Source organism: Prunus dulcis, chromosome 1, assembly GCF_902201215.1.
Source record: "Prunus dulcis chromosome 1, ALMONDv2, whole genome shotgun sequence".
NCBI lineage: Eukaryota > Viridiplantae > Streptophyta > Magnoliopsida > Rosales > Rosaceae > Prunus > Prunus dulcis.
In genome coordinates, this window is record NC_047650.1 from 43,110,108 (window position 1) to 43,133,846 (window position 23,739).

Below are 23,739 nucleotides of genomic sequence, written 5' to 3' on the forward strand. Positions count from 1 at the left end.
GCTTCTGTTATGCACACCTGGGTCTAAGATTCGTACCTCCATGACATCTTAGTAATACGTATGAGTGCCCTATTCCTTCCTAACTTTGGCAAAAAAATAAAAATAAAAATAAAAATAAATAAATAAATAAATAAATACAAACAAACTCAATAAATTGAGATTACAAACATAAATTAACTCAATAGGAAAATAATGGTGAAACTCTGAAGTTATAATAATTATTTAAATAATTAATAAATTTGGGATATATATTTTTGATACAATTGGTAATTTAAACTACACGGGAATGGGGTTTTTCATCAAGCTACTAATGCCATAGTGTTCGAGTCTGAGATCACTAGTCTATAAATCAAGTTCATTTTTCACTAGATTAGACTCCATTGACAAAACTATCACATATTTGTATATACATGAATAATTATTTTTGAGTTTGGCACTTTTAGAATTAGAGGTGGTGAGGTGATCATCAATCCCATTCAGTATAGGCGGATTTTCAAGGATTCGAATCCTCTGCTGTGATTTCTCAATATGCTTGACTTTCATTCTCCACATGTCCTCTCTTTTCTTTTTTTTTTTTAAAAAAAAAAAGTCAAAAATTTGAAGTTATAACAATTATTTAAATAATTAATAAAACTGGGGATTTAAATTTTGAGATTGCCTTATTAGGGAAAAAACTGTCACATACTTATATACATTTAAAAAAAAAAAAAGTGAAACTCAAATACAATTATTCAAGTAGTGGAGGTGGTGAGGTCATGATCAATCCGATTCGGTATAGGCCGGTTTTCAAATCCTTATTTATGGTCAACCAAACCCAAGAGTCTACTACAATTCGAATTGGCCGGTTTGATCAGTTGGACCGGATTGCACTCCCTCGTATTCATCTCCCGCATTAGATAATAATAACAATAATAAAAAAAATTGTAGTTATTTGATTCCCCTTTCATTTCTAACTCGCGCACACTTCCTCCCTTCCCTTCCTTCATGTAGGCTCTGCAGCAACAACAGCTACCAGCACGCAGCAAGCAGCAGCATGGCCTCACTCTCTCTCCTTCCTCTCCTCTCTCTCTTCCTCTCCCTCTTCCTCCTCTCCCATCTCTCCTTCTCTCCCACCGTCGTCGTCGCCGACTCCCACTTTGAAGGCTTCGAAGACGCCGACGGCATCGACGACGCCGACGACGAAGACTCCTCCCTCCCTCTCTCCACCCTCACCCGCCCTTCCCAAACACCCCTCACCACCACCCCCTCCCAGCCCGACTCACCTCCCTCCCCGGATCCCTCCCAACCGGACCCGGATCCCAACCCGACCCCCAATTTGGACCCTCCGCCCACCGATCTTCCCAAACCCTCCTCCACCAGCTTCGAGTATTGGGACGAGGACGAGTTCGAAGGCCTGCCCATCCAACCTGAGCAACCACTTCAACAACCGCCCCTCGACGACCAGAAAATTACCGAAAATGCCACTCCCTCCTCCGATTCCGATCCCAAACCCTCCGCCGACCCCAGACCCCCTGCCGCAACTAGATCGTTCGTCGTGGAGATTGCGTGCGGAGGGTTCCTCATCGTCTTCGCTATCAACTACTTCACCGGAAAGCGGGTGAACGAGAACATCGCCCTAGCTTGGGCTGCAAAATTCGCGACGAAAGACTCGATCTTCGAGAAGAACTTCAGCCTTTTGGGGGTCGGTGACGGCGACGACTCGCCGTTGCTGTTGAAGGAAGGGCAGAACGTGTTCAAGTTCTACGCGAGTGGGCGGAGGTGCTGCCAGGGGCTTTTGGCAACCATGGAGCTCAAGAGCCGCCACGATTTGATCTCCTCCATTTTCAACTTGGTGGTGCCGAGTAGGGACGAGATCAATCTCGAGGTTTATATGAATGATGATGCGATGGACCACGTGGTTTTCGCCGTGGCAAGGAAGAAGGCGGCCAAAGCAATGCAGAAGGAGGTTCCCGACTTGCAGAAGTTTGCCGGGATCCTGTCGCCGCCCACTGGAAGGAAGTGGGTTGCTGAGGACTTGGCTGTTATCTCAGAGTCGAAGGAGGTAGCTGGGGATTTGATCACCGAGACTGTGCTTGATCAGGTTGGTTTATTTTCTTCTTCATGGCAAATTTGTTATGGTTTTTTATTTTATTAATCTGGTTTATTGTTGCGTTTAGATGGTATTTGGTTTGAGTGGTTATTGTTTAATTCGGGCTTTGCACCTCTTGCTTGCAATGAGTGTGCTTTCAAGTGTTTCGTTTTCTTGATAGTATGAACTGCATTCGATCAAGTGATTATGTGTTTGAATATATTGGGTAGGCTGTATATGCACATATATACAGGTAATAATAAGATTCTGTTTTACTGCAATGATAATGCTGAAGACCATATAAACTGCAAAACTGAAAAACTGAAGAATCATAAACAACTTATGCTTATTATAACAGTTGTTTTTGGGTTCCATGTGAATGGCCAACCATAGGATTGAAGGCCCATGATAGGCCACTGTCCTGAGTATTTCGCATGTATGGGGTGGTAGTGGGTTAGTTGAGTCCTTAATTCTTATCTACTGTTCAGTTCATGTACTCAGTTGTTAGTGGTTAAGTGTTAATGTCTCTAACTAGTGGTAGTTAGTGTTATATTTGTGTGGGTATATATATGTTAATGGTGCATTATAGTGAAATGAAATAAGAAGAGTTTGATTTCCATTATATCATTGGTGCATTCTAGCCATAACTGGAATTAGTATTCCAATCAAATATTTTATTCCTTTGGCCCAGTTCATTAGGCCAATGATTGAATACTCTCTATCTGATTACATTTACAGGTTTCTTTGTCAGTGATTTTGTAAATTGTTTTAGTATTTTCGACCATTTTGCTCTTTTTGTCGGGCTTTAATGTGTTGTCTGGCCATGAGTGAATGAACTTTGTTTTAGAATTGCTCTCATGTTGATGCCTACTTTTAATAGAAGTGTGGTCTGAACTGAATTTATGCATTATGTGTGGGAATGCATAAGTATTTCAGAATCTCTGGATAGGTATTATTTCTCCTTTAAGGTTTGATATCGTAATTAGTACCGATGAAGGTGGAATTTGTTTTGTTGAGTCAATTATGGCGGCTGAGAATTATGAAATGTGGATGAGAAAGTTGTATTACTTTTGCATTACTCTCACAGTGTTGGATTAAAAGATGGTATCTCAGCCAACCTTTCAATATAATGGGGGCACAGACTGGGTGCTTGTATAAGCGTGACCTGCTGGCGTTTCCAAAATCGGATCAATCTTTTTAATCTAGCGGCAGATGAGAGATGCGCAAGTAATGTACAAACTCTCATATGCCTTAGAGAAATTCTGTTTGGTTGTTAGTCACATTATGCTTTGTTAGTACCTGCAACTTTTGTTTGTAATGTGGGGTGCATTCCTTATGGGCCTTTGTAGGAGAGGCTGTGAGAATGATAAAACACCTTTCCTATATCATAATTGCCATGGAAAAGTGCTGTTCTTTATTTATTCTTCTCTCATAATAAAATTTGTTTTAGTTTTAGTTCTCTCTCTCTCTCTCTCTCTCTGGTTTCAAATCAAAGAAGAAGATAATACTCTAGGAACAAAATAAGGCCCCAGTCATTTTCCCCTTTAATGAGTCAATCCCCCCTCTTATCATTGTTTTAGCCTAAGATCCAATTTGATCTTCCTGATTTCTAGGAGATTGAACCTGGATCCACTTTGAATCTATATTTGAGTCTTGATCCGGCAAGATTACAGGGCAGGGCAGGGCGCTGTAGGTGCCCTACTTAGCCAGTTCAATCCCATACCTAGATGCAATTGGGAAGAAAGAAGTGTTGCATATTTTTTTGGTCCTTTTATCATTAGGTTTTTCTTGTGCACTGATTGACTTCTATATAATGTATTCCATGATCGGGTTGCTGGGGAATTTAAAATCTTATTCAACCATTTAACCAGAACATTCCAAGTTCATTATTATGCTTCTTAGTCCTATAACTTGTGCCTCTTGAGTCCCAATTCCATCTGAGTTGTCCATTCTTTTTCTTGATTCCCTAACATTTACCTTTTGATGTGTGGTTTCTTGATTAGCTGTTACATTTCTTTCCATTCATTCATTTGTTTAGACATTGTGGTGTTGATTCTAGACTTATACAATATTTGTTGGATCAATCACAGAGTCGGCAGAAATATTTGATACATCTGGTATTTGCAGGTTTTTGGTGAGAAAGCTTTTCAGAAATTTGGAAAGGGGTTCATCTACATGCATTTTTCAGATCAACATCCGGGGACACACAAGAAGATGCTTTTGTTCAAGTTTGCCCTACCAGATGCCAGTAACATGGCGGATATGACTCGTTTGGTGGCTCTGGTACCTTATTATATTGATTTGATTGGGCGCTACAAACTAAGTAGTCAGGTTGGTTGGCTTCCGGTTATATTGTGGAATCAAAGTTTAGAACAAAAATTGCCATTTGGTCTAATTTTCTAATTTCGAAATGTTCTAATGCAGGCTCGATCAAAAACAGAAGCAATCAGATCAAAAGCTGCTCAAGAGGCTTACAAGGAACTCCAAAATGCTAGGCAAGAGGCCTTGCAAAGAAAGAAGGCAGAGAGGAAAAAGATGATGGAGGAGGCCGAGGCTAAGCTCAGTGCAGAGAGTATTCGCAAGAAAGAAGCAAAAGAGCGTGCTCGTCAGATGAAGAAAGCAATGCCGAAAATAAAAATGACCCGGGCTAGCTGATTCTTGAATTTTACTTGTCATTGGTTCCTCTTCCTCTTCATCTTCTATTTAATATCCTTGTGATATCTAGCTGAGTCTTGCCTGCCATAAGTTTTGGTTCCGCACCCTTGCAGCCTTGTACTGTTAATTGTCTGAATTAGTTTGCCTCTAACGTTATCACATCAATAGGTTTTGAATGTACCAAAACTCAATGCCGCAAAACTCCCAGCATTTCTTTGTTGACATTTTTCGGAGCCACTCATCTTTGTGCGTTAACAGTGTACCCAAGTTCATTGCTGCAGAAACTCTTACAAAGGTCCTTTCTTTACTGAAAATGTTCACTTCTGCACTCCAATGCTGAAGGTGGCAAACAGAGACCGACAGGCAAAAATTTGAGATAATTTTGTGTCAAATTTCCTGCTACGAGGGAAGAACAAATAAACTCAAAAAATTGAAATCAATCAAACTGCAATTCTACAAAGGAGAGTGCTCTAGGAGTTCAAATGAGCGTCAAATATTGGTAATTTAAAGGTGGACCTAAGTATGCTCCTTTCGTTCTCTCATATTTTGATATTTAAAGGGTATAGCCACGCGGCTCTACTGTTGAAATATTATATTCAGAGAGTCTAGTGAGTGCTATAGTTTTGAAAAAAAATTCTATTTATAGGGTATAGCCGCGCAGTATACTTTAAAATATTTCCACATTGCATGAACAATAAAAATATGGATTTATATTTGCTGGATTAGATTTCTTCCAACGAAATTTCGTCGGAAGAAGTTTCTTTTTAGTATCTCTAGGTCAATATATTTTTTATTACAAAAAAACTTTCTTTTTATTAATTGAATCATATCTTAGCCTTATTTAATTACTTATTTTAGTAATTATGTTTTAATTATTATTTTTTAGTGAATAATTAGTATTAAATATTTTCATTAACTTCACAAATTATATTACTTAATAAATATTTTTTAATTTTTTAATTTTTTTCTTTAATAAAATATTTAAATACTAATTATTCACTAGGTAAATAATAATTAAAACATCACTAGTAATTAAAGTAAATAAAAAAGAAAACACATTATGATATTAATAGTGTTGCCCGTGCGACTGTACTGTTGAAATAATAATTAAAACATAATTATTAATTAAAGTAATTAAATAAGGAAATATCTTGAAGAAATAGAATATTTCAAAAGTACAGCCGCACGGCTATACACTGTAAATAAAATTTTCAAACATCTAGCCGATCGGCTATATTGTGAAGGTAGAATATTTGAAACGTATCGCCGCACGGCTATATGCTATTAATAGAATTTATTAAAAGTATAGCCGACCGTCTATATGCTGTAAATAGAATTTTTCAAAAGTTTAGCCGCGCGGCTATACCCTGTAGTTAAAATTTTTAAACGTATAGTCGCTCGGCTGTACTCTGTAGTATAGCAGGTTGGCTATACCTCGTAGATAGAATATTTCAGAAGTATAGCCGAACGGCTATACTCTGGCCGGCTATACCCCATAAATATCATGATGTGAATCATTAGCATTTTTGCTTACCACTTTAGTTAACTTTTAAATAAAATTTTTAAAAAAAAATTGAAAAAGAGCCAACAGCCTGATTCTCTCCCTCTTTTTCCTCCATTCCCTTTTTTTTTTTTTTTTTAAATAAAAAATTTATTTCCTCCTCCTCCCCGGACCCTTCTCTCTTCTCTCTCCCTCAGTTTAAATTTTGATTACAGGGTCCTGCATGGTTGATCTTATTGAGGTTAAGTTTTTTGTGATCTTAGTATGATTAGATTGATCAATGAAATTTAAATGCAGATTAGTTCATAAAAAAAAACTTCCCATTTTCTTGTTCTTATGCGGAACCAACGTAAATCAAGTAAATATGTAATTGCTAATCGAATACCACAAAGAAGTTGCATATGGATTTCAAACTGGAAACAAAATACAGAAGCTTCGCTATAATAATGGAGTCTCCAATTTCCTTCCACGATACTAGTAGTAATTAATTATTAAATTGAAAAATTAAATATCATTACAAGAAAAGAAAAAGAAAAATGTAAACTGCAATACAGCTGATGATGAAGAAAAAATGAAATGCGGATTCTGGAAATCCGAATGGAAGGGAAGAGTCGGGGAAGAGAAGGAGAGAGAAGAGTCGGGGAAGGAGGAGGAAAGAACATGTGTGCCAAGTGACTCGAGCAAGCATCGCTCATTTTGAACTCCCCTAGAGAGAAGAGAAATAGTTACCACCGTCACGAGACCAATCAAACTAGAAAGAATCTTAAAAAACCGTACCCGCTTTTTATCTTTCTTTTTTGTGGGCCCACCTTAAACACCAGTAAAATATAGAAACCATATCAATTCCGTCACTGCAACTTCGAAGCTCAACATGTCTCTCTCTCTCTCTGAGAAATAAAACCCAAAAAAAATGCTTGATGGCAACGAAAAGCCCTCGAAGCCCAACAAGGCCGAGAGCCCACCACAGCTCAAGAAATCCCGGACCGTCATCACCACCGCCTCTGACGACGCGGGACCAACAACCCCAATTTTCCCGGGCCCACTCTTTCCCGCCGTCCGACGCATCTCCACCGCCGTTGCCTCCCGCCAGTGGCCGCCGCCCGATCGCCGCGCCTCCAATGCGCCCGCGGACCACCGAGACTTCTCCGACCGCGACTGGGTCTTCCCTTCCTTCGTCGTCCCACAGAACACTTCCAAACGCGGCAAGAAGCTCGCCTCCTCTGATTCACGTACGGCTGCGGCGCATGGTAAGCTTGTCGACGCGTCGCACCGGATTGCGTCCCAGTCTCCGCCTGCTGCGTCGGTGCCGAAGCCGGAGGCTGAGAGGAAGAAATTGAAGGTGGTGCCAAGTGGAGCTCCGGCCTCTTCTTCGAGTGAGTTGACTCGGCTGAGTTCGAGGTGGCCTGGGGAACTTAAACGTCATTTGTTACTAGTTGTGGTAAGCCATTTGATTCATTTTCAGAATTTGCATCAATTTTCGTACTCTCTAACTTCACTCAGCTGAGCTCAACTACTAGATTTTCTGATTTCTGTTGAAACGAATGTAGGCTTTTGTAAATTCTACGATACCGTTTTTCAACTTCCTCTAGATTCTAGGAAACAACGTTTTTTATGTTCTCATATACTACTATTTTTAGGTCAAAGCTCTTTTTTTTAAGGGAAAACAATGCAAATCCACAATTCTATACTAATTTATGTTGAATTTTACGTATGTGTAAGGTTTTCAATCGGTTGAATGAGCTACTTAAAATAACATAATGCTAATTTATTTATGACCCAAGTCCTTCCAACAAAAAAGAGAGAGAGAAAAAAAAAAAAAAAAACTTTAGTCCTTGCAATCACACTGTTCCCATTTATGCTGCAGTTGTATGTTGGTTTCGTCTGCTGTTTACGGAAAGATGCTGTTTCTGTATTAAAGTTACCAAAAATGCTAAAATACTATGAGGAGAAGTGATGTGCCTATGTCTACGTCTTATAATAAGATGTACTACCATTGTCTTATTCTTAAGTTGTTTAGCTGCTCACTGATTACGGGAATTTTCTGGATTTTTAAGAAGTAAATATTAAATAGTAAATGATGTTAATTTATCAGCACCTCCTTTGCCTTTCTTTGTGCAAAATCAATATCAACCAGAAATTGCTTCTGATGTTGTACTTTTGTATTGTTGAAATTACGAGTTTAATAATTTTGTATAAACTTCTTCTATTGCAGCTTACTTTCACTTGTATATTATCTGTAACTTATGTATTTTATCTGCGGCAGAGAGTTGCACAACTTGAGGTATGTTTCATGGCTTCAACCCTATTTTGGTTCTTGGTTTGACATTCTCTATAGTAGTCTCCCTAATAATCAATTACGCTGCTTTCAGGAATGGTGTACCGAAAAAGATATCGATTCAAATAGCAGCTTTACTCTTTTTCTGGCTGAGAAGAATCCCTTTTTTTTCCATTTTGCTAATGCTGAAAGAAGAACTGTTGCTTTGTATGCTGTGGTCATTATACTTACTATGCCATTTGTATTGTACAAACATCTTGATTATCTTTCCCAAATAAGGAATCTCTCAAAAAGGATGAAGAGTAACAAAGAGGAGGTTCCCATAAAGAAGAGGATTGCATATATGGTGGATGTGTGTTTCTCTGTCTATCCATATGCGAAACTGCTTGCGCTTCTGTTTGCAACAATATTTCTTATAGGGTTTGGTGGATTGGCATTGTATGCAGTCAATAAAAATAGCTTTGCTGAAGCTCTTTGGCTCTCATGGACTTTTGTTGCTGATTCTGGAAACCATGCTGACACAGAAGGCCTTGGGCCAAGGATAGTTTCTGTCTCTATAAGTTCAGGAGGCATGCTAATATTTGCAATGATGCTTGGGCTTGTTTCTGATGCTATATCAGAAAAGGTTGATTCACTGCGGAAAGGGAAGAGTGAAGTCATTGAAATGAACCACATCCTAATTCTTGGATGGAGTGACAAACTGGTAAACTCTCGACCATTTTTAAATTGGATACACCCTCTATCTAAACTTCATGGTTTATATTCAAGTGATATCTCAATCTTGCTTTCCCTTTAAAAATTTTTCTTCTTTAGATCTCTAATTTTGTTTTAGATTTGGGATGTGATTCACAAATTCTAGGATGCCATACGACTTGAATTTCTTCAAAGTTGTATTGTTGGGCATTTACTGCATGATGTGAAACATGAACTTGGTTGTTAACACATACCAAAAATAATAGGGAACTTAGGTGTTTGCATGACTATTAGTCTTCAAGTGATATCTCCATCTTGCTTCTTGAATATGCTTTTAGATTTGTACTTTTGGCAGTTAGTACTGTATGGGTAATTATAATTGTCTCTAGGGACGCATTTTAAGTCCTTTGTTGTTTCACTTCTTCTGTATTCATTTTAACTGGTTTCACAGATAGATTCTTGTAAGCTCATGTTTCTCTTGCAATTGAAAAACGATCCTTAAAGGCCCCTAAACCTCTCTTTCCTTATCGTCTAAGAAACTAAGCACCATTATATCTTATAAAAGAAGTTCTCTCTGTGAGCTTTATAGTTAAGGAGTCAAACAGGAAAGAAAGAAGGGGAATCAAAATTTTCGTTTTTTGCTGCTTCAGGGTTCACTTCTAAAGCAGCTAGCAATAGCAAACAAGAGTGTTGGTGGTGGTGTTGTTGTTATACTTGCTGAAAGAGACAAGGAGGAAATGGAGCTGGATATAGCAAAGCTTGAATTTGACTTCATGGGGACCTCTGTTATATGCAGAAGTGGCAGCCCTCTTATACTGGCTGACCTGAAGAAGGTACGTTGGGTGTCTTTGATATTCCTCTTATATACTACTAGTACTAATGATTGTAGTTTTGTTCGTTGAAGGGTTCAATACTATGTATTTCATTTTCTCAACTGCTGGTAGTATTATTTTGATTGGAACATATATCTTTCAAGGTAGTTATAGGTGCTTCATCCTCTTTTCATAATGTTATTGTTTCTGCTTCCGTCTCTCTCTCTCTCTCTCTCTCTCTCTCTTGGTTGCTGATTCAGATTGGGTTTTGTTTTGTCATTTGCAGGTCTCAGTTTCAAAGGCACGTGCTATCATTGTATTGGCATCTGATGAAAATGCAGATCAGGTTATTTCTTATTTCAGATGTCCTCTTACGTTTCTCAAAGGTTTACATTATTGCGCATCAAACTTTAGTTACATTGGTTGTATTATGTTTCCAGAGTGATGCACGTGCTTTGAGGGTTGTGCTCAGCCTAACTGGGGTGAAAGAGGGTTTGAGGGGTCATATTGTTGTAGAGATGAGTGACCTTGACAATGAGCCTCTGGTGAAGCTTGTTGGAGGAGAACTTATAGAAACAGTTGTAGCACATGATGTGATTGGAAGGTTGATGATACAGTGTGCTCTGCAGCCTGGTCTTGCACAGGTAACTCTAGGGAGCTGAGCTATAATTCCACTTCTTAAAACTTGTGCAAGTCATATAAGACTAGTTCTTTCCTTCTGTGATTAAGTTTGTTTTCCTGAGTTCTGATAATGTTTTAATTCCATTTAAATATATATTTGTCTGGTGAGACGAGGTTCACTGGGCTGAGTAGGGCTGGAAAATGGCCCAGGGAACAGTGCGCCAGCCAATTTGGCCCATGTTTTGGGCCATGAATCAGCATGACCTGGCCCAATACCTAGCCTGAGGCTCACACTAAATACTTAAATAGTTTTTATTTTGTTTTATTTAATATTGTTAGAGTTGTTAAATATTGCTTTATTATTTTAATGAGTTATGTATATATTTGGTAAGAGCCTAGTTACATTAGGGGTAGGAGTAGCTTTCTACAAGGAATTGATATAGTTTACCACAACGGTTCTACCTCCAAATAGGAAACATTATTTGTGCAGAACCAGTCAATTCTTGCCACATATTGAAGAGTGAAACCTATGTGGAAAGGGGAAAACCCAAGGAAAAAGTAATGCCATTTAATGAGCATTTTAGGAAACATACTCAATTGTTAAGTTTACGGTTACTGAGCATTCCAATTGTATGGCTGAAAATCAGTCTTTGTTGAGAACAAGAAGAAATATTTTGAAGAGTTGAGAGAAGTACAAAACATGATGGAGGGGGATTCATCAGAATCACGTAAAGATGCAACCAAAAACAGCAAGACCCATACCAAACCAAAGCAAACAACCCACACAGTCTAAAATGGCAGACCAATCCAAAGGATAAGGCAATTGGAGTGCAGAAACAAATGGTTCACGCTTTCTGCTCCATCTTTGCACATCACATACCATTAAGGAAGAAGACAATGAGGAATTTTTATTCCTTGAACCTTATAACAAGCTGTAACCCTAACATGAGCGATCATCTGTGCTAACACCCGAACCTTAGGAGGTACTTCCGTCCTCCAAAATGCATTTGAGGGGATGACAGGAGAAAGAGAAGGGTTATCCATCAAATGTCTAAAGTAGGATTCATGAGAACATAGACAATATCTCTCTTACATTATTTAAACCTTGGGATTCTATATTATCTCTTTTGCATATCTGAAAGACCATATATGCTTTATATTTTTCAATAAATTCCTTTTTTCACTCATTTATTAATTTTCTTTGGTCAGATATGGGAGGACATATTGGGGTTTGAGAATGCTGAGTTTTACATCAAAAGGTGGCCTCAATTGGATGGTCTTCGTTTTGAAAATGTGCTTATTTCATTTCCTGATGCTATTCCCTGTGGAATTAAGGTTGCTGCAGATGGTGGGAAGATAATTTTAAATCCAGATGATAATTATGTTCTGAAAGAAGGGGATGAGGTTCTTGTTATAGCAGAAGATGATGATACTTATTCTCCATGCTCCTTTCCAGAGGTTATCAATATTTTCTTTATGTACCAACAATATACTGTAAAAATTGGAAAGTTTCAAAACTATATTTTGTGCTACACTGCTACTATTATGCTGATAATGATATCATTCTCAGATTTAATAGTGAAGTATGAAGACCCCAGCAGTTACATTAAGCAACTCACTTGTTTGTAGAAAATATTTTTGATTATTAGTTGATGGATCCCCATTATACAGGATTAACAACTGAACAAGAAATTTTTTAGGATTAACAATCAAACCAGGTTATCTTTCTTTGCTCTGTCTCTCTGTCACTATCCCCCCTCCCCCCAATTTGTATGGTTTTTGGGTTCACCTATATGACATGCACCTGGCATAGTTACTAGGTATAAATTTTCTGGTTTAGAAGCACAACCAATGTATTGTTGTTTAACAGGAAAGCAAATGGTTAACTAGGTCCACACACGTTCACTGTTTTCTCGTTATCCTTTTTTCTTTTCTTTTGTCGTCAGACCTGCATAGCTTTCCAAAAATTAATGTAAAATTATCAGCTAAGTTTACTGGATGCCTTGGATGCCATTATTATATTTTCCTGAATATGTATAAGAAAATTAGGAATGATGACATTTGACATGCCTGAGCTCATGTTGTGTCCTTTGTGCAGGTATGTGCAGGCTCTTGTCCAAAGACAGTTGAACCTCCCAAATACCCTGAGAAGATATTGTTTTGTGGCTGGCGTCGTGACATAGACGATATGATTATGGTAACTCAGTTAATATTGTCTCATAAACATTATCTTTTCTGGAAAAAAAAAAAAGTGTAAAGCAACTGTATAGTCAACAGAAATAGCATAGTAATCAGCAATATCCATGGGGAATAGAAATTAACTACATTAATTGGCGTTCAGCATACAAAGGGAACAATTTTTTTTTCATTTAAATTTTTTAATTTTACTTGAAACATTCAAAAATTTTCATTTACAAGAAGACTGACACAAAACCTATGTCGAATCTTGATACCTCAAAGTTTCAGTTGAAAAGGTCCCTGGAGCACCAAAATTGTGGTGTTTCTGTGGATTCAGTGTATGGTTCTACTTTATCCGGGGAACGATTATTGGCAGAGTTGAAATCTTAGCTGAATCGGACAATGCTTACTAAAACAATCACACATCTCTCTCTCTCTCTCTCTCTCTCTCTCTCTCTCATATTTTTCTCTTTCCTGCCTCTTATTAGTAACCTTTTCTCACTTTGGGTTGGGCTGTCTGGGACTTTTGGACTATAGGAATGGTTTCGTCTCACTTAATCTTTTGTTGGCTATTTCTTTTCCTTCCTTTGGTTTTTTTTTTTTGGGGGAGGGGAGGTGGGGCGGGGGCGTTGTTTTTTCTTTCCTAACTGCTAATTTTGAAATGGTCACTAATAAACTAGTAATTTGGAATCTCTGCATTATTCAGGTTTGAGCTCCAACTTGATTTGTTGCTGAATTCTTCTTCTCAGGTTCTAGAGGCATTCTTGCCTCCAGGTTCAGAACTTTGGTTGTTCAATGAAGTTCCTGTAATAGAAAGAGATAGGAAACTTACAGATGGTGGACTGGATGTTTCTAGATTGGAGAACATAAAGCTTGTCCACAAAGAAGGAAATGCTGTGATCAAACGGCATTTAGAGAGTCTTCCTCTGGAGACTTTTGATTCTGTAAGTTTGATTCTCTCTCTCTCTCTCTCTCTCTCTCTCTCTCTCTCTCTCTCATCTTGTCTGTATTTTCTTCTACTTCTTTTTCCTTTCTGTAATCAAAGTTTATATTTCTGATGAAAAAAAAAGAAGAAAGAAAATGAGATATCACCACAACTCATATTTCAGAATTTGGCCCTGACCTTCAGAATGTTTTAAGCTGGTGCATAACTGCTAAATCTAAATTTATTGGGGAACGTACTTCTTATCCCTTGAAACCAAGTGATCTAATAGGAAGGACTTCACTAGAAAACTTCTTTCCCCTAAGCTACAATGCCACCTTATTTGAGTTAACATAATTTTTCAGAAGAAACATAAATTTTATTAAGAATAATAAATCTGTACAAAGGGTGGGGCTGGACCAGAAATCCACCTGAAAGAAACAATACAGAGTATCTGATTCTTGACCATAATGAAGACACACTTCCCTCCAAGCTAATTCAATATTAGAAAAAGAAAGGTCATCAAATTATGCTGCAATAGTAGCCCAAGGAGCTACTTTAGAAATTCAATAGAATTCTATTTTGCTTGGACAAAATGAGTCGCTTTGACACTTTCTTGTGTAGACTTTCTTCTTCAACTTGTTACTAACTCTAAGTGGACAGATATTAATTCTTGCAGATGAATCACTAGAGGACTCTGTTGTTCATTCTGATTCAAGATCCCTTGCCACTCTTCTCCTTATACGAGATATACAGGTAACTTCAATTGCTGCATCCTGCCATAGGCCTGTAAGAGCACTGATAAAAAAAAAAAAATCTGTCATCACTGATGTACATACATGCATGTATGCATATGTAAGGGAAAGTTCAGACAATCAGGCATAGACTGAATGAGCTCTAGTCCTGATGACTCTTCAAAAATTGATTATCCATCACCACCAGTTAAATTAACTCTTGCATCTTCTTTCTTCAGAAATTCCTCCCTATTGATCTGAGTTATTTTGTCAAGGTTTTAATCCATTTTGTAAACCTGTCATTCCTAGTAATCTAATGCTTTTGGACATTCTTGCTATTTGAGATAAATGCTGTTTTCTTTTGTTCTCTTTTCCTTCGTTTGTTTTGGTCTTGAGGTGGCTGTTTACTTTTGTTTTGCTGTTGTGGATTCCTTATCCACTTTCTTGTTTCTTTGTTTATCCCTCAGGGCGGTAACATATCAGATTAATCCTCATGAAGCTTATTGATTTTAGGATGGTCGGGTTTTCTTAGGCTTAATTACACCTATTCCTTCTGAACTATTACACCTCTCTTTATGCCTCATTTTATGCCTTAACTTGTCCGGTATTTTAAAATGCCCCATTCGTCAACCGCTGTCACTTTGCCCCTTGTATTGCCAATGTGGCCCCAATGTGGCTAATATTTTGGTGGGCTGGGACCTGTGTCTCACACAAACCATTTTCCTATCTTCCCTTTTTTTCTTCTCTCTGTGTCTCCCTCTCTAAACCTGGAGGTATAGCTTTGGAGCTCTCTGTAATGGCAGATCTTTAATTGTAACTGAACCACTCATTGAGCACCTGAACAAATGAAAAAGAATGAAGCCCCACAAACTCGCAGTACCTCAGCTCTAGATGCTCCTTCCCAAACGTGTACCCAACAAAAATCTTAACCTTCATTCCGGAGCCTTCATCATCAAAACAAAACCAGAAATGCTGGATTTCTAAAAGAATAATCTGAGTTCTATATTTTGATCTGATCCATCTGAGTGCTGATTCTTTTATTTTAACATTTCCTGACTTCCTCAGACTCACTCAATTAATTGTGGTTGCCAAGCTTTGATTTGAGATTTGAGATATTATATGCATCTCCTTTCTTTTGTTCATAGGAAAAATCAAAGTATTCGCTGTACTTGGGTTATGAATCTGGTGCATCTGATTTGCCATTATGGTTAACATTATAAAATTTCATGTTTTGGTTAAGGTTTTGGTGCATAGAATTTCAGATCATGGCTTTTTCTGTTTAGGGATTGGATTTGCTTTAGATTTTAAGTATGATTACGTGGAAGTTGGATTATGTAAATTTGGCATTGAAGATGTTGCGACTCAATAATGACTACTAATATAAGCGACTTCACTTTTGGATTGCAGTCAAAGCGTCTCCCTAACAAAGATACAAAGACAACTTCTTTACGGTTGTCTGCATTTTCACACAGCTCTTGGATCCGTGAAATGCAGCAAGCTTCAGACAAATCAATAATAATTAGTGAAATTCTGGATTCTAGGACTAGAAACTTGGTCTCAGTGTCTAGAATCAGTGATTATGTGCTATCAAACGAACTGGTTAGTATGGCGCTGGCAATGGTGGCTGAAGACAAGCAAATCAATCGTGTCCTTGAGGAGCTATTTTTTGAACAGGTATTCTTCATACTCTGTTTTATGTTATTATAAATGTGTGATGAATGTTTTATAATTACATTACAAAGTAGGGAGCTGTTATTGGCAATCCAAAAGAGTCATCACGCATTCCTCCATTCTAAAAACACAAGGGAGAAATTGCACTTGAAGGACTGTAGGATGACTATTTTTGAGTGCCAATAACAGTTCCAAAAAATATAATTATAATTTATGTAGGAAAGAATGTAGATATTCTATGTGGGATAGATGAAGCAAATAGGATTTGAATAGAAAGAAGTTATAAAATATAATTTGGCTGGATTTGACTCCTTGAACGGGACCTTAGAAGTATACAGTTTGGATGAATCACATTGCAGGATAGACCACGATATTGGTCCTTTCTTTTCTTAAAAGAAGGATCCCTCTTTCGAAGTTTTATCACACCCCCTCTCCTTCTTCCCCCCCACACACACACACATATTTTATTGACACTAAAGTCTGGATTTTATTCTCAACTCTGCAGTGCTATATCATAAGTAGTGTGTATTGGTCATATGGAACGCTGAGCTTCTAATAGGATATAAATTATTTGTGCTAACTTCTGTAGAAGAGGTGTTTTTTCCAGAGTATTTACTCTGAAATTCTAGTAGTTATTATTATTTTCGGATATGTTTCTATTTTAATTAGTGATTGAAATTAAAAACTAAAAGACTAAAGCTTCGGGTTCTTTGTGCTTGGACAGGGGAATGAGATGTGCATAAAACCAGCAGAACTCTATTTATATGACCAGGAAGAACTCTGCTTTTATGATATAATGCTTAGGGGTCGTCAAAGGCAGGAAATCGTGATTGGATACCGGCTTGCAAACACAGAGCGGGCCATAATCAACCCATCACCGAAGTCAGAACGAAGAAAATGGTCCCATGATGATGTTTTCGTGGTCATCTCCATAAGTGAATGAACCTAATTTAACAAAGGAGTGCTAATCTGGTATACGCTTGACATCTGCAGTAATCAGGAGTTGCCCTTCTTTCCCCTCCCCAACCTCGCTAATATTACCAATACATACTGAGAAATATTTTGTATTCATTGGGGAAGCGGATTTGATCATGATTCCTGGAAAGTGCCGGTTCTTGCTGAAGAGGATGACATCCCTTTCCACCTGAAAAGGTAGTTGTATCAATGGGCGCATGGTGACTTAAATCAGAATATGAAGTTAGTTGGCTCTATGATTGGCATTCATGTTGTACAATTCTAAATATTTCGTGTTAAAAAATGAGTATATTCTTATTGTGATGGAAAATATGTTTTATGGAGAAATTCCTGTGAACCCCGAGGTTGAATTACTTTGTAAGATCCTTCTGACATGTGACAACTTATTATGATTTCGCAAATTCGTGTAAGTTTGACGCCGAAAATGAGAATTCGATTCATTACAAAATTTATGTAAAAATGATGTTTATGTTCTTGGATAACCTTCCTACCCCCTTTTAAATACATCAAGAGATATTTCATGTCAGTTCAAATCCTTTGTATTTATTTGGACGATACAATTTTTTAAGTTTTGATAATCCATTATGTGTGGTTTAATCATGAGGATATCTGAGATTCATGCCAGTTCAAAAGCCGCATTAGCTCTGCCCTTGTATGGTAAGATGATTCACGAATCTGTTCAATTCTCACTTCTTCCAATTATCTATATATATAAAAAGTAAAAGACAGAGAATGGTGAAACATTTAAAATACTAAAAAATGACATTGGTTAATTCAAATATTAAGAATTGAAATTATTAATTAAATAAAGATAATATGATAAATTTACATTTTCTTCAAATTAAAAATAAAATTAGATAATAGGTCCTATTTTTATAGAATATAACTACTCATGTTATCTTTTCTTAATTCTAAAAATAAATAAATAAAAGAAAAAAAAAAAAAACCAATTGGCACATGTGTGAGCATGTGCCAAGAGGCTAGTATTAATAAAGAAAGAGGTAATTCTCCAAAAGGAGATGGTGGGCCTCTTTAACGCGTAGCTAGATCTTAGGCTTAATAAAAAGAACAAAGGAACTTGTTTTTTTTCTTTGGAAGGATGAATTCAAGTGATAAGCAGAGGGTATTATTAATATGTAGCATATCAACATCCGAATCAAAAAGAAAGAAAAATACGAAAAACAAAAGCAGAGAATAGGTCTCCTGTCACTCACTATTCTCTCTATCTTTCTCCTCCTTTAATAGGCGACATAAAGAGAGAGAGATGAAGAAGAGGACAATAACGCGATGATAAAGTTCTCTAAGTCTCTCCTCCCTTGATAGGCGACGTAAGAAGAGATAATAGAGAGAGGAGGGCAATGCCATGGATATAAATAAATAGCACGGGCATGCAAATTGGTTTAAGTAGGGAAAGTACTACTCAACAAGTGCGACTTCTTCTTTTGATTATAATTTATCTGATGAGTCATGACAAGTCAAAACTACTGAAAAACATGTTTCATTGTACGACATGTTTCTATCGTCTTGCTGGGAACCTACTCAACCAACCACAAATTATAAATGAATAGTAAATTTAGGTTTTAGCCACACAAAAAGTAGAGTTTTTTGTTTTGGCTTTGGAAATAAAATACAGGCTGTAATAGGACCAAATCAATCATAACTGAAGTACTGATTGCTAGCTAGGTTAGTCTTTGATAAAAGAGATGACATACTGTCACGTACTCTTTTTGTTTTTCCATTGGAGATGCCGTAGAAACTTGCGTATCACGAATTCATGTAATTCTTTTCTATCTGCTCTTCCTAGTAGCTTGTCCAGCTAGGACTACTGCTAGGACTTGTCTAATTTTAGCATTTAGGTTGTAATTGAATATTTATTAAAACAGAAAGTTCCGGTACAAGGCCCAAAAGAGGCAAAGCCCAACAAAGCCAAGGCCTGAACAATTGCCGTCAACAAAACAAAGCATTAATATACAAAGCAAACCCCAGCAGTAAAAGATTAAAAAAATAATAATTTCACAGCCAACGTTGACATCACCGAATAAGGAGAAGCAATCGATGGCGTTTGCAGAAAGGAGAAGAATCTCCTAACAGAGCACCACTAATACACCCCAAATCAACGAAAACAAAATCCTAACAATGCAACAATGCTCTCACATGGAAATGTTCATGACGTCCATCACCAAGCCTTCCATCATCAGCGTCGCAGCTTCTCCAGAGCAGCTCATCTCTTGTCTCTGTTCCCCTGCATTTTTTTCTTAATTTTAACACTTTTTATGATGAAATGAAAATGACCTCAACCGTTGATTTAAAGACTCTTATTACAATCATGAGATTATGTACAAGGGTTTTGAATTTAAAATACATGCGGGGAAGGGGAATTAAATCTAGGATTTCGGGGGATGATTAAACTACTGGAGCTACAAACTCCTTCTAATTAGGTCATTGTGTTTGAATTATAACAATTAGTAAACTATAGGATGATTAATAAATCAAAGAAACTTAAAATCCAGGCACCAAAGTAGAACTTCACCCAAATTACGAAGACCAAAAATCGTATAACATCCTAGCACTAGATCAAGAACATATATTAAAGAGGCAGACCTACCATAAAAAGATGATGATGATGATGATGATGTATGGTTTGCGTTGGTGTTGGTAATAAGCTTGATAGGGCATGAGGAGATTGGAAGAACTGGGAGATTTTGACAATTGCAAATTTCAACCATGTAGCCGTCTGGATCATGAAAGAAGAGCTGGTCCACAATAACACCACCTTCTTCCACCTTGGCTGTCACATACTCTATCTTCATCTCCTCCAGCTTCTGCATAACCATCCCCATATCTGAGCACTGGAATGAAATGTGGTTGTCCTTTGGGTTGATTTTGCCTTTCTTTTCTGGGATATTTTTGTCTGACTCTAGCAGATGAATACCAATTCCATAGTTGAACAACCTGAGATATGATGATGATTCAGTTAGCAATAATCTTAGATTATTAATTATGAAATAGTAATTAGGAAAAGAATAAGCTGAGCAAAAGTTCCACACATGGAAAAAAGAAAAAAGAAAAAAGAAAAAAGAAAAAAGAAAAAAGAAAAAAGAAGGTTATAATGAAAGTGTGTGTGTGTGTTTTTGAAATAATGAAAGTGTGTGTGTGTGTTTTTGAAATAGAAGAGAGGTTAATAAGTGGGATACGGGTAAGGGCGGCGTACCAAGCTCCCTCAAATTTGAAGGAAGAAGGGCGTTTAATAAGCACAAAACCTAAGACTTGCTCATAAAACCTCACAGACTTGCTCACAGACTTGCAAACAAATGACACGTGATTTAAACACAGCTGAGGCAGCTTTGAAGATGAAATCCACCTTTCTGTATCCTCAAACTCTCTTGCATTCCTCATCCTCTCTCTCTCTCTCTCTCTCTCTCTCTCTCTAGTTTATTGTGGTGGTGATATGAGAGAGTATACTGGGCTTATATAAAGGCTGATAAGCACAGAGGGAGATGGGGTCCAAATATAATTGGAAAGAAGATTCCAGAAATTTAAATAAAAATTTAAAAATAAAATTGTACCTTTCTTTTTTGAAAGCTTTACTAATATACCAAAACATGGCTGAAAATATAAATAAATAAAACCCCATATGGAATGCACTTTAGAAACACACTCAAAACTCATTTACTACATAAAAAATTAGTGTTGAAGTTCTTATAAATTACGTGACTGTCATTGATCAACTTAAAAGAAGCCCAACACAAAAAAACTTAAATAGCACCCTAAACAAACCCATCCCAATTTTATACAAAAACTCAAACAATTTATTACAAACAAAACGTCTTAAAAACCGTAGCCTCATTAATGTGTCATGTTGATTAATGACTATAATGTTTCACACATTTATTGTCAAAATGGCTGTAATGATCCAGTATAGGGTAATAACACTGTTAGTTTACTGTCATGTTGATTAATGGCTGTAATGTTCTAGTCTATGGTAATAACACTGCTAGTTTCCTATGACATCCTATTTTTAATACGTATCTACCCCTGTAATGTTCCAGTCTAGGATAATAACACTACTAGTTTCCTATGACATCCTATTTCTAATGCATGTCTACCCCTGTAATGTTCCAGTTTAGGGTAATAACACTGCTAGTTTAGTGTCATGTTGATTAATGTTTGTCATGTTGCTATTTCTAATACATGTTCACCAAAGAAAAGATGAAGAAAGAACAAACCAGACCAACTCAAAATAAACCGAGCCCAGATTGTTGATACTATTATGTTATAAAAGTGCATTGTTAATACTCTGTCATTGAAGTACATTACTAAACAAAAATGAGATCCATAACTGAAATAGTAACAAAAGATAAATCGATCATCAAAGCTTAAAATACATTTCGAAAATAAACTAAAATCCAAAGAGAAACACATAATTGAAGCAAAAGATCAAAAATCTCAAGTCCAAACTGGACGAGGACGACGATGACAACGACGTGGCGAAGGAGAAGTACAACTCGAAGATGAGGAGTAGAGCTAAGAGCATCTTATCGAGGTTCGTTCGAGGTTCCGAAAAATTTGAAAAAAAATATCAATAGAAGCACGATTTTAGAACAAGAAATCGAAGGTGAAATATTGAAAATTGTAGATCATAGAAGAAGAATATAGTTGGACCTAAGATTGAGCTTCAATGGAAGCTCCTCTTGCTCCAACATCCAGAAAGCACCAGCGAGAAAGGAGAAAATAAATTTGACTTGGTTTTTTTGGCAGATTTGATTTTTTGGCAAATCTACGTTTTGGGCAGATCTAGGTAGATCTGATTTTTCTCTCTCAAATCCTTAGTACAAGGGCTATATAGGTATTTTACACACACAAATAAACTAAAAAATAGCTATTAAATTGAAAAAATTGATAGCTGTTGATTTTGGAGTGTGTTTATAGTTTTTAAATGGTATAGGCTTTCTTTATAAGACTATGTCTAAGATTGGGTATATAACTAAATTTGTATTTTTTTTTCTGATTGGTGAGCAAGCATTTTTATACATGAGAGGGAATACGTACGGTACAGTGTAGTTAACATGAGAATATAGCATGAAATGACGAAGACGCCCTAAAACGTGAAATGGTATAGGCTTTCTTTATAAGACTATGTCTAAGATTGGGTATATAACTAAATTTGTATTCTTTTTTCTGATTGGTGAGCAAGCATTTTTATACATGAGAGGGAATACGTACGGTACAGTGTAGTTAACATGAGAATATAGCATGAAATGACCAAGACGCCCTAAAACGTGACACAACTTTATTTAACGGCATTTTGGATGAAAATACGAGGACTCTGACAATGGCCAGATTGATTGAATTTTTACTTTTATTTTAAAGGTTTGGAGATTATTTCGGTAGAGTGAATTTTCTTGCTTGAAATAATTCAGGTTCTCCTTTGTAAATTGAAGAATCGGACATCTCTGATCACTATGTATTTAATCTGTGTATATAATGTATGTATGGAATCTTTAATCGCAATGGTCTCTATATTTAGACTTTACGTGGCTGTCCACTTCATCTGTTACATAAAGTAGTATGAGAATGTGGTAAGAGTAGCATTATTCCTATATTTATACACGAGTTTCATTTTGGTCCTTCAACTCTCGCACGTGCTTCAGTGTAGTTATTATATTAATTTTTCTACCTATTTAAAGAGTAAAACCATCAATTTGAATACAATTATCTTCTTAAACCCAAAGAAAAATATCACATATAGGGACGGAGCTACAGCAACACCTGCCTTTGGCCCCTCCATTTATTTTCCAAACCTATATAATCTATTACAAAACATATGCTATTATAATGCAATTTCTCCAATTAACTTAGTGTTAGCCCCCCAATTGAAGATGAGAAAGCTACACGCAAGTGAGTTACAATTTTTGATCCCTCCATATTGAGAATCATACAACTCTGCCCTTGATTACTAAGTAACTAGATTAAAACATGTGCTAAAGTTGATGAATCAAAATGATTAAAAAACAAGTTGGAGGATTAAAATAAAATTCGGTATAAGTTCAGAGTGTATAAATTAAAGGAGTTTCAAAACTGGAAAATACATATATACTGTGTAGCATGAACGTCACCAACATTAATGCCATGACGATTAATTGTTGGAGATGTAATCTCACAACTATTTTCAAAGTTGATTGACTTAACGAATTATATGTGGGATGTCATAAAAAAAAAATCTAGCAAAATATTAGCATGTGATCATTCCTCGTGTCAATTTGTGTCAACTAAAACCAATCCAAAAGAGACCACGTGGTGGTTGAATAGGCCCATAAATTTAGGCAAATTCATTTTTAACAAGAGAGGTGGGTCCGGAGTCAATTTGATCAGTTCATCATGATAGAGTTTTGGGAGGACCCATTAAGTAGAAACTCATAGAGATATTTTTTTATTAAAAAAATTGTACTCTCTCTCTCTTTTGGTGGTGGTGGGGGGAGGGGGTGGTTTTGGTTTTCAATCAAGAATTGTTCCAGAATTTCTTTTTCTAAAGTGCTCGTTTGGGTACTCAAAGTTTCGAATCAATCAATGTGATTCTAATTTTTCATCAACACATCAATTAGTCACACGATAACAGTGGTTAACTTTAAAAGGG

At 36.8% G+C, this 23,739-nt stretch overlaps 3 protein-coding genes across 5 annotated transcripts; 2 read left to right on the forward strand and 1 right to left on the reverse strand.

Moving 5' to 3' along the window:
- The first annotated feature begins 877 nt into the window (after nucleotides 1-877).
- LOC117614540 (uncharacterized protein At5g49945-like) lies at nucleotides 878-4,978 on the forward strand. Its single transcript, XM_034343385.1, has 3 exons — nucleotides 878-2,080; nucleotides 4,196-4,399; nucleotides 4,493-4,978. Exons 1-3 carry the CDS (start codon nucleotides 1,034-1,036, stop codon nucleotides 4,721-4,723), a joined length of 1,482 nt encoding a protein of 493 aa, XP_034199276.1. The 5' UTR covers nucleotides 878-1,033; the 3' UTR covers nucleotides 4,724-4,978.
- A 2,085-nt stretch (nucleotides 4,979-7,063) lies between these two features.
- On the forward strand, nucleotides 7,064-17,587 carry LOC117630972 (ion channel DMI1). Of its 3 annotated transcripts, XM_034363862.1 has the most exons (12): nucleotides 7,064-7,662; nucleotides 8,437-8,505; nucleotides 8,594-9,202; nucleotides 9,843-10,025; nucleotides 10,291-10,350; nucleotides 10,445-10,648; nucleotides 11,835-12,083; nucleotides 12,724-12,822; nucleotides 13,553-13,747; nucleotides 14,389-14,481; nucleotides 15,867-16,133; nucleotides 16,855-17,587. In XM_034363862.1, exons 1-12 carry the CDS (start codon nucleotides 7,135-7,137, stop codon nucleotides 17,071-17,073), a joined length of 2,775 nt encoding a protein of 924 aa, XP_034219753.1. In that variant the 5' UTR covers nucleotides 7,064-7,134; the 3' UTR covers nucleotides 17,074-17,587. The 3 variants fall into 3 exon arrangements, with proteins under 3 accessions (XP_034219753.1, XP_034219770.1, XP_034219761.1); XM_034363879.1 differs by lacking the exon at nucleotides 10,445-10,648; XM_034363870.1 differs by lacking the exon at nucleotides 8,437-8,505.
- Nucleotides 17,588-18,956: 1,369 nt separating this feature from the next.
- Nucleotides 18,957-20,560, reverse strand: LOC117636791 (metallothiol transferase FosB-like). Its single transcript, XM_034371466.1, has 3 exons — nucleotides 20,317-20,560; nucleotides 19,711-20,057; nucleotides 18,957-19,347 (listed from the first exon to the last, which is right to left on the reverse strand). The coding sequence occupies exons 1-3, from the start codon at nucleotides 20,499-20,501 to the stop codon at nucleotides 19,256-19,258; spliced, it is 624 nt and encodes a 207-aa protein (XP_034227357.1). The 5' UTR covers nucleotides 20,502-20,560; the 3' UTR covers nucleotides 18,957-19,255.
- Nucleotides 20,561-23,739: the final 3,179 nt, after the last annotated feature.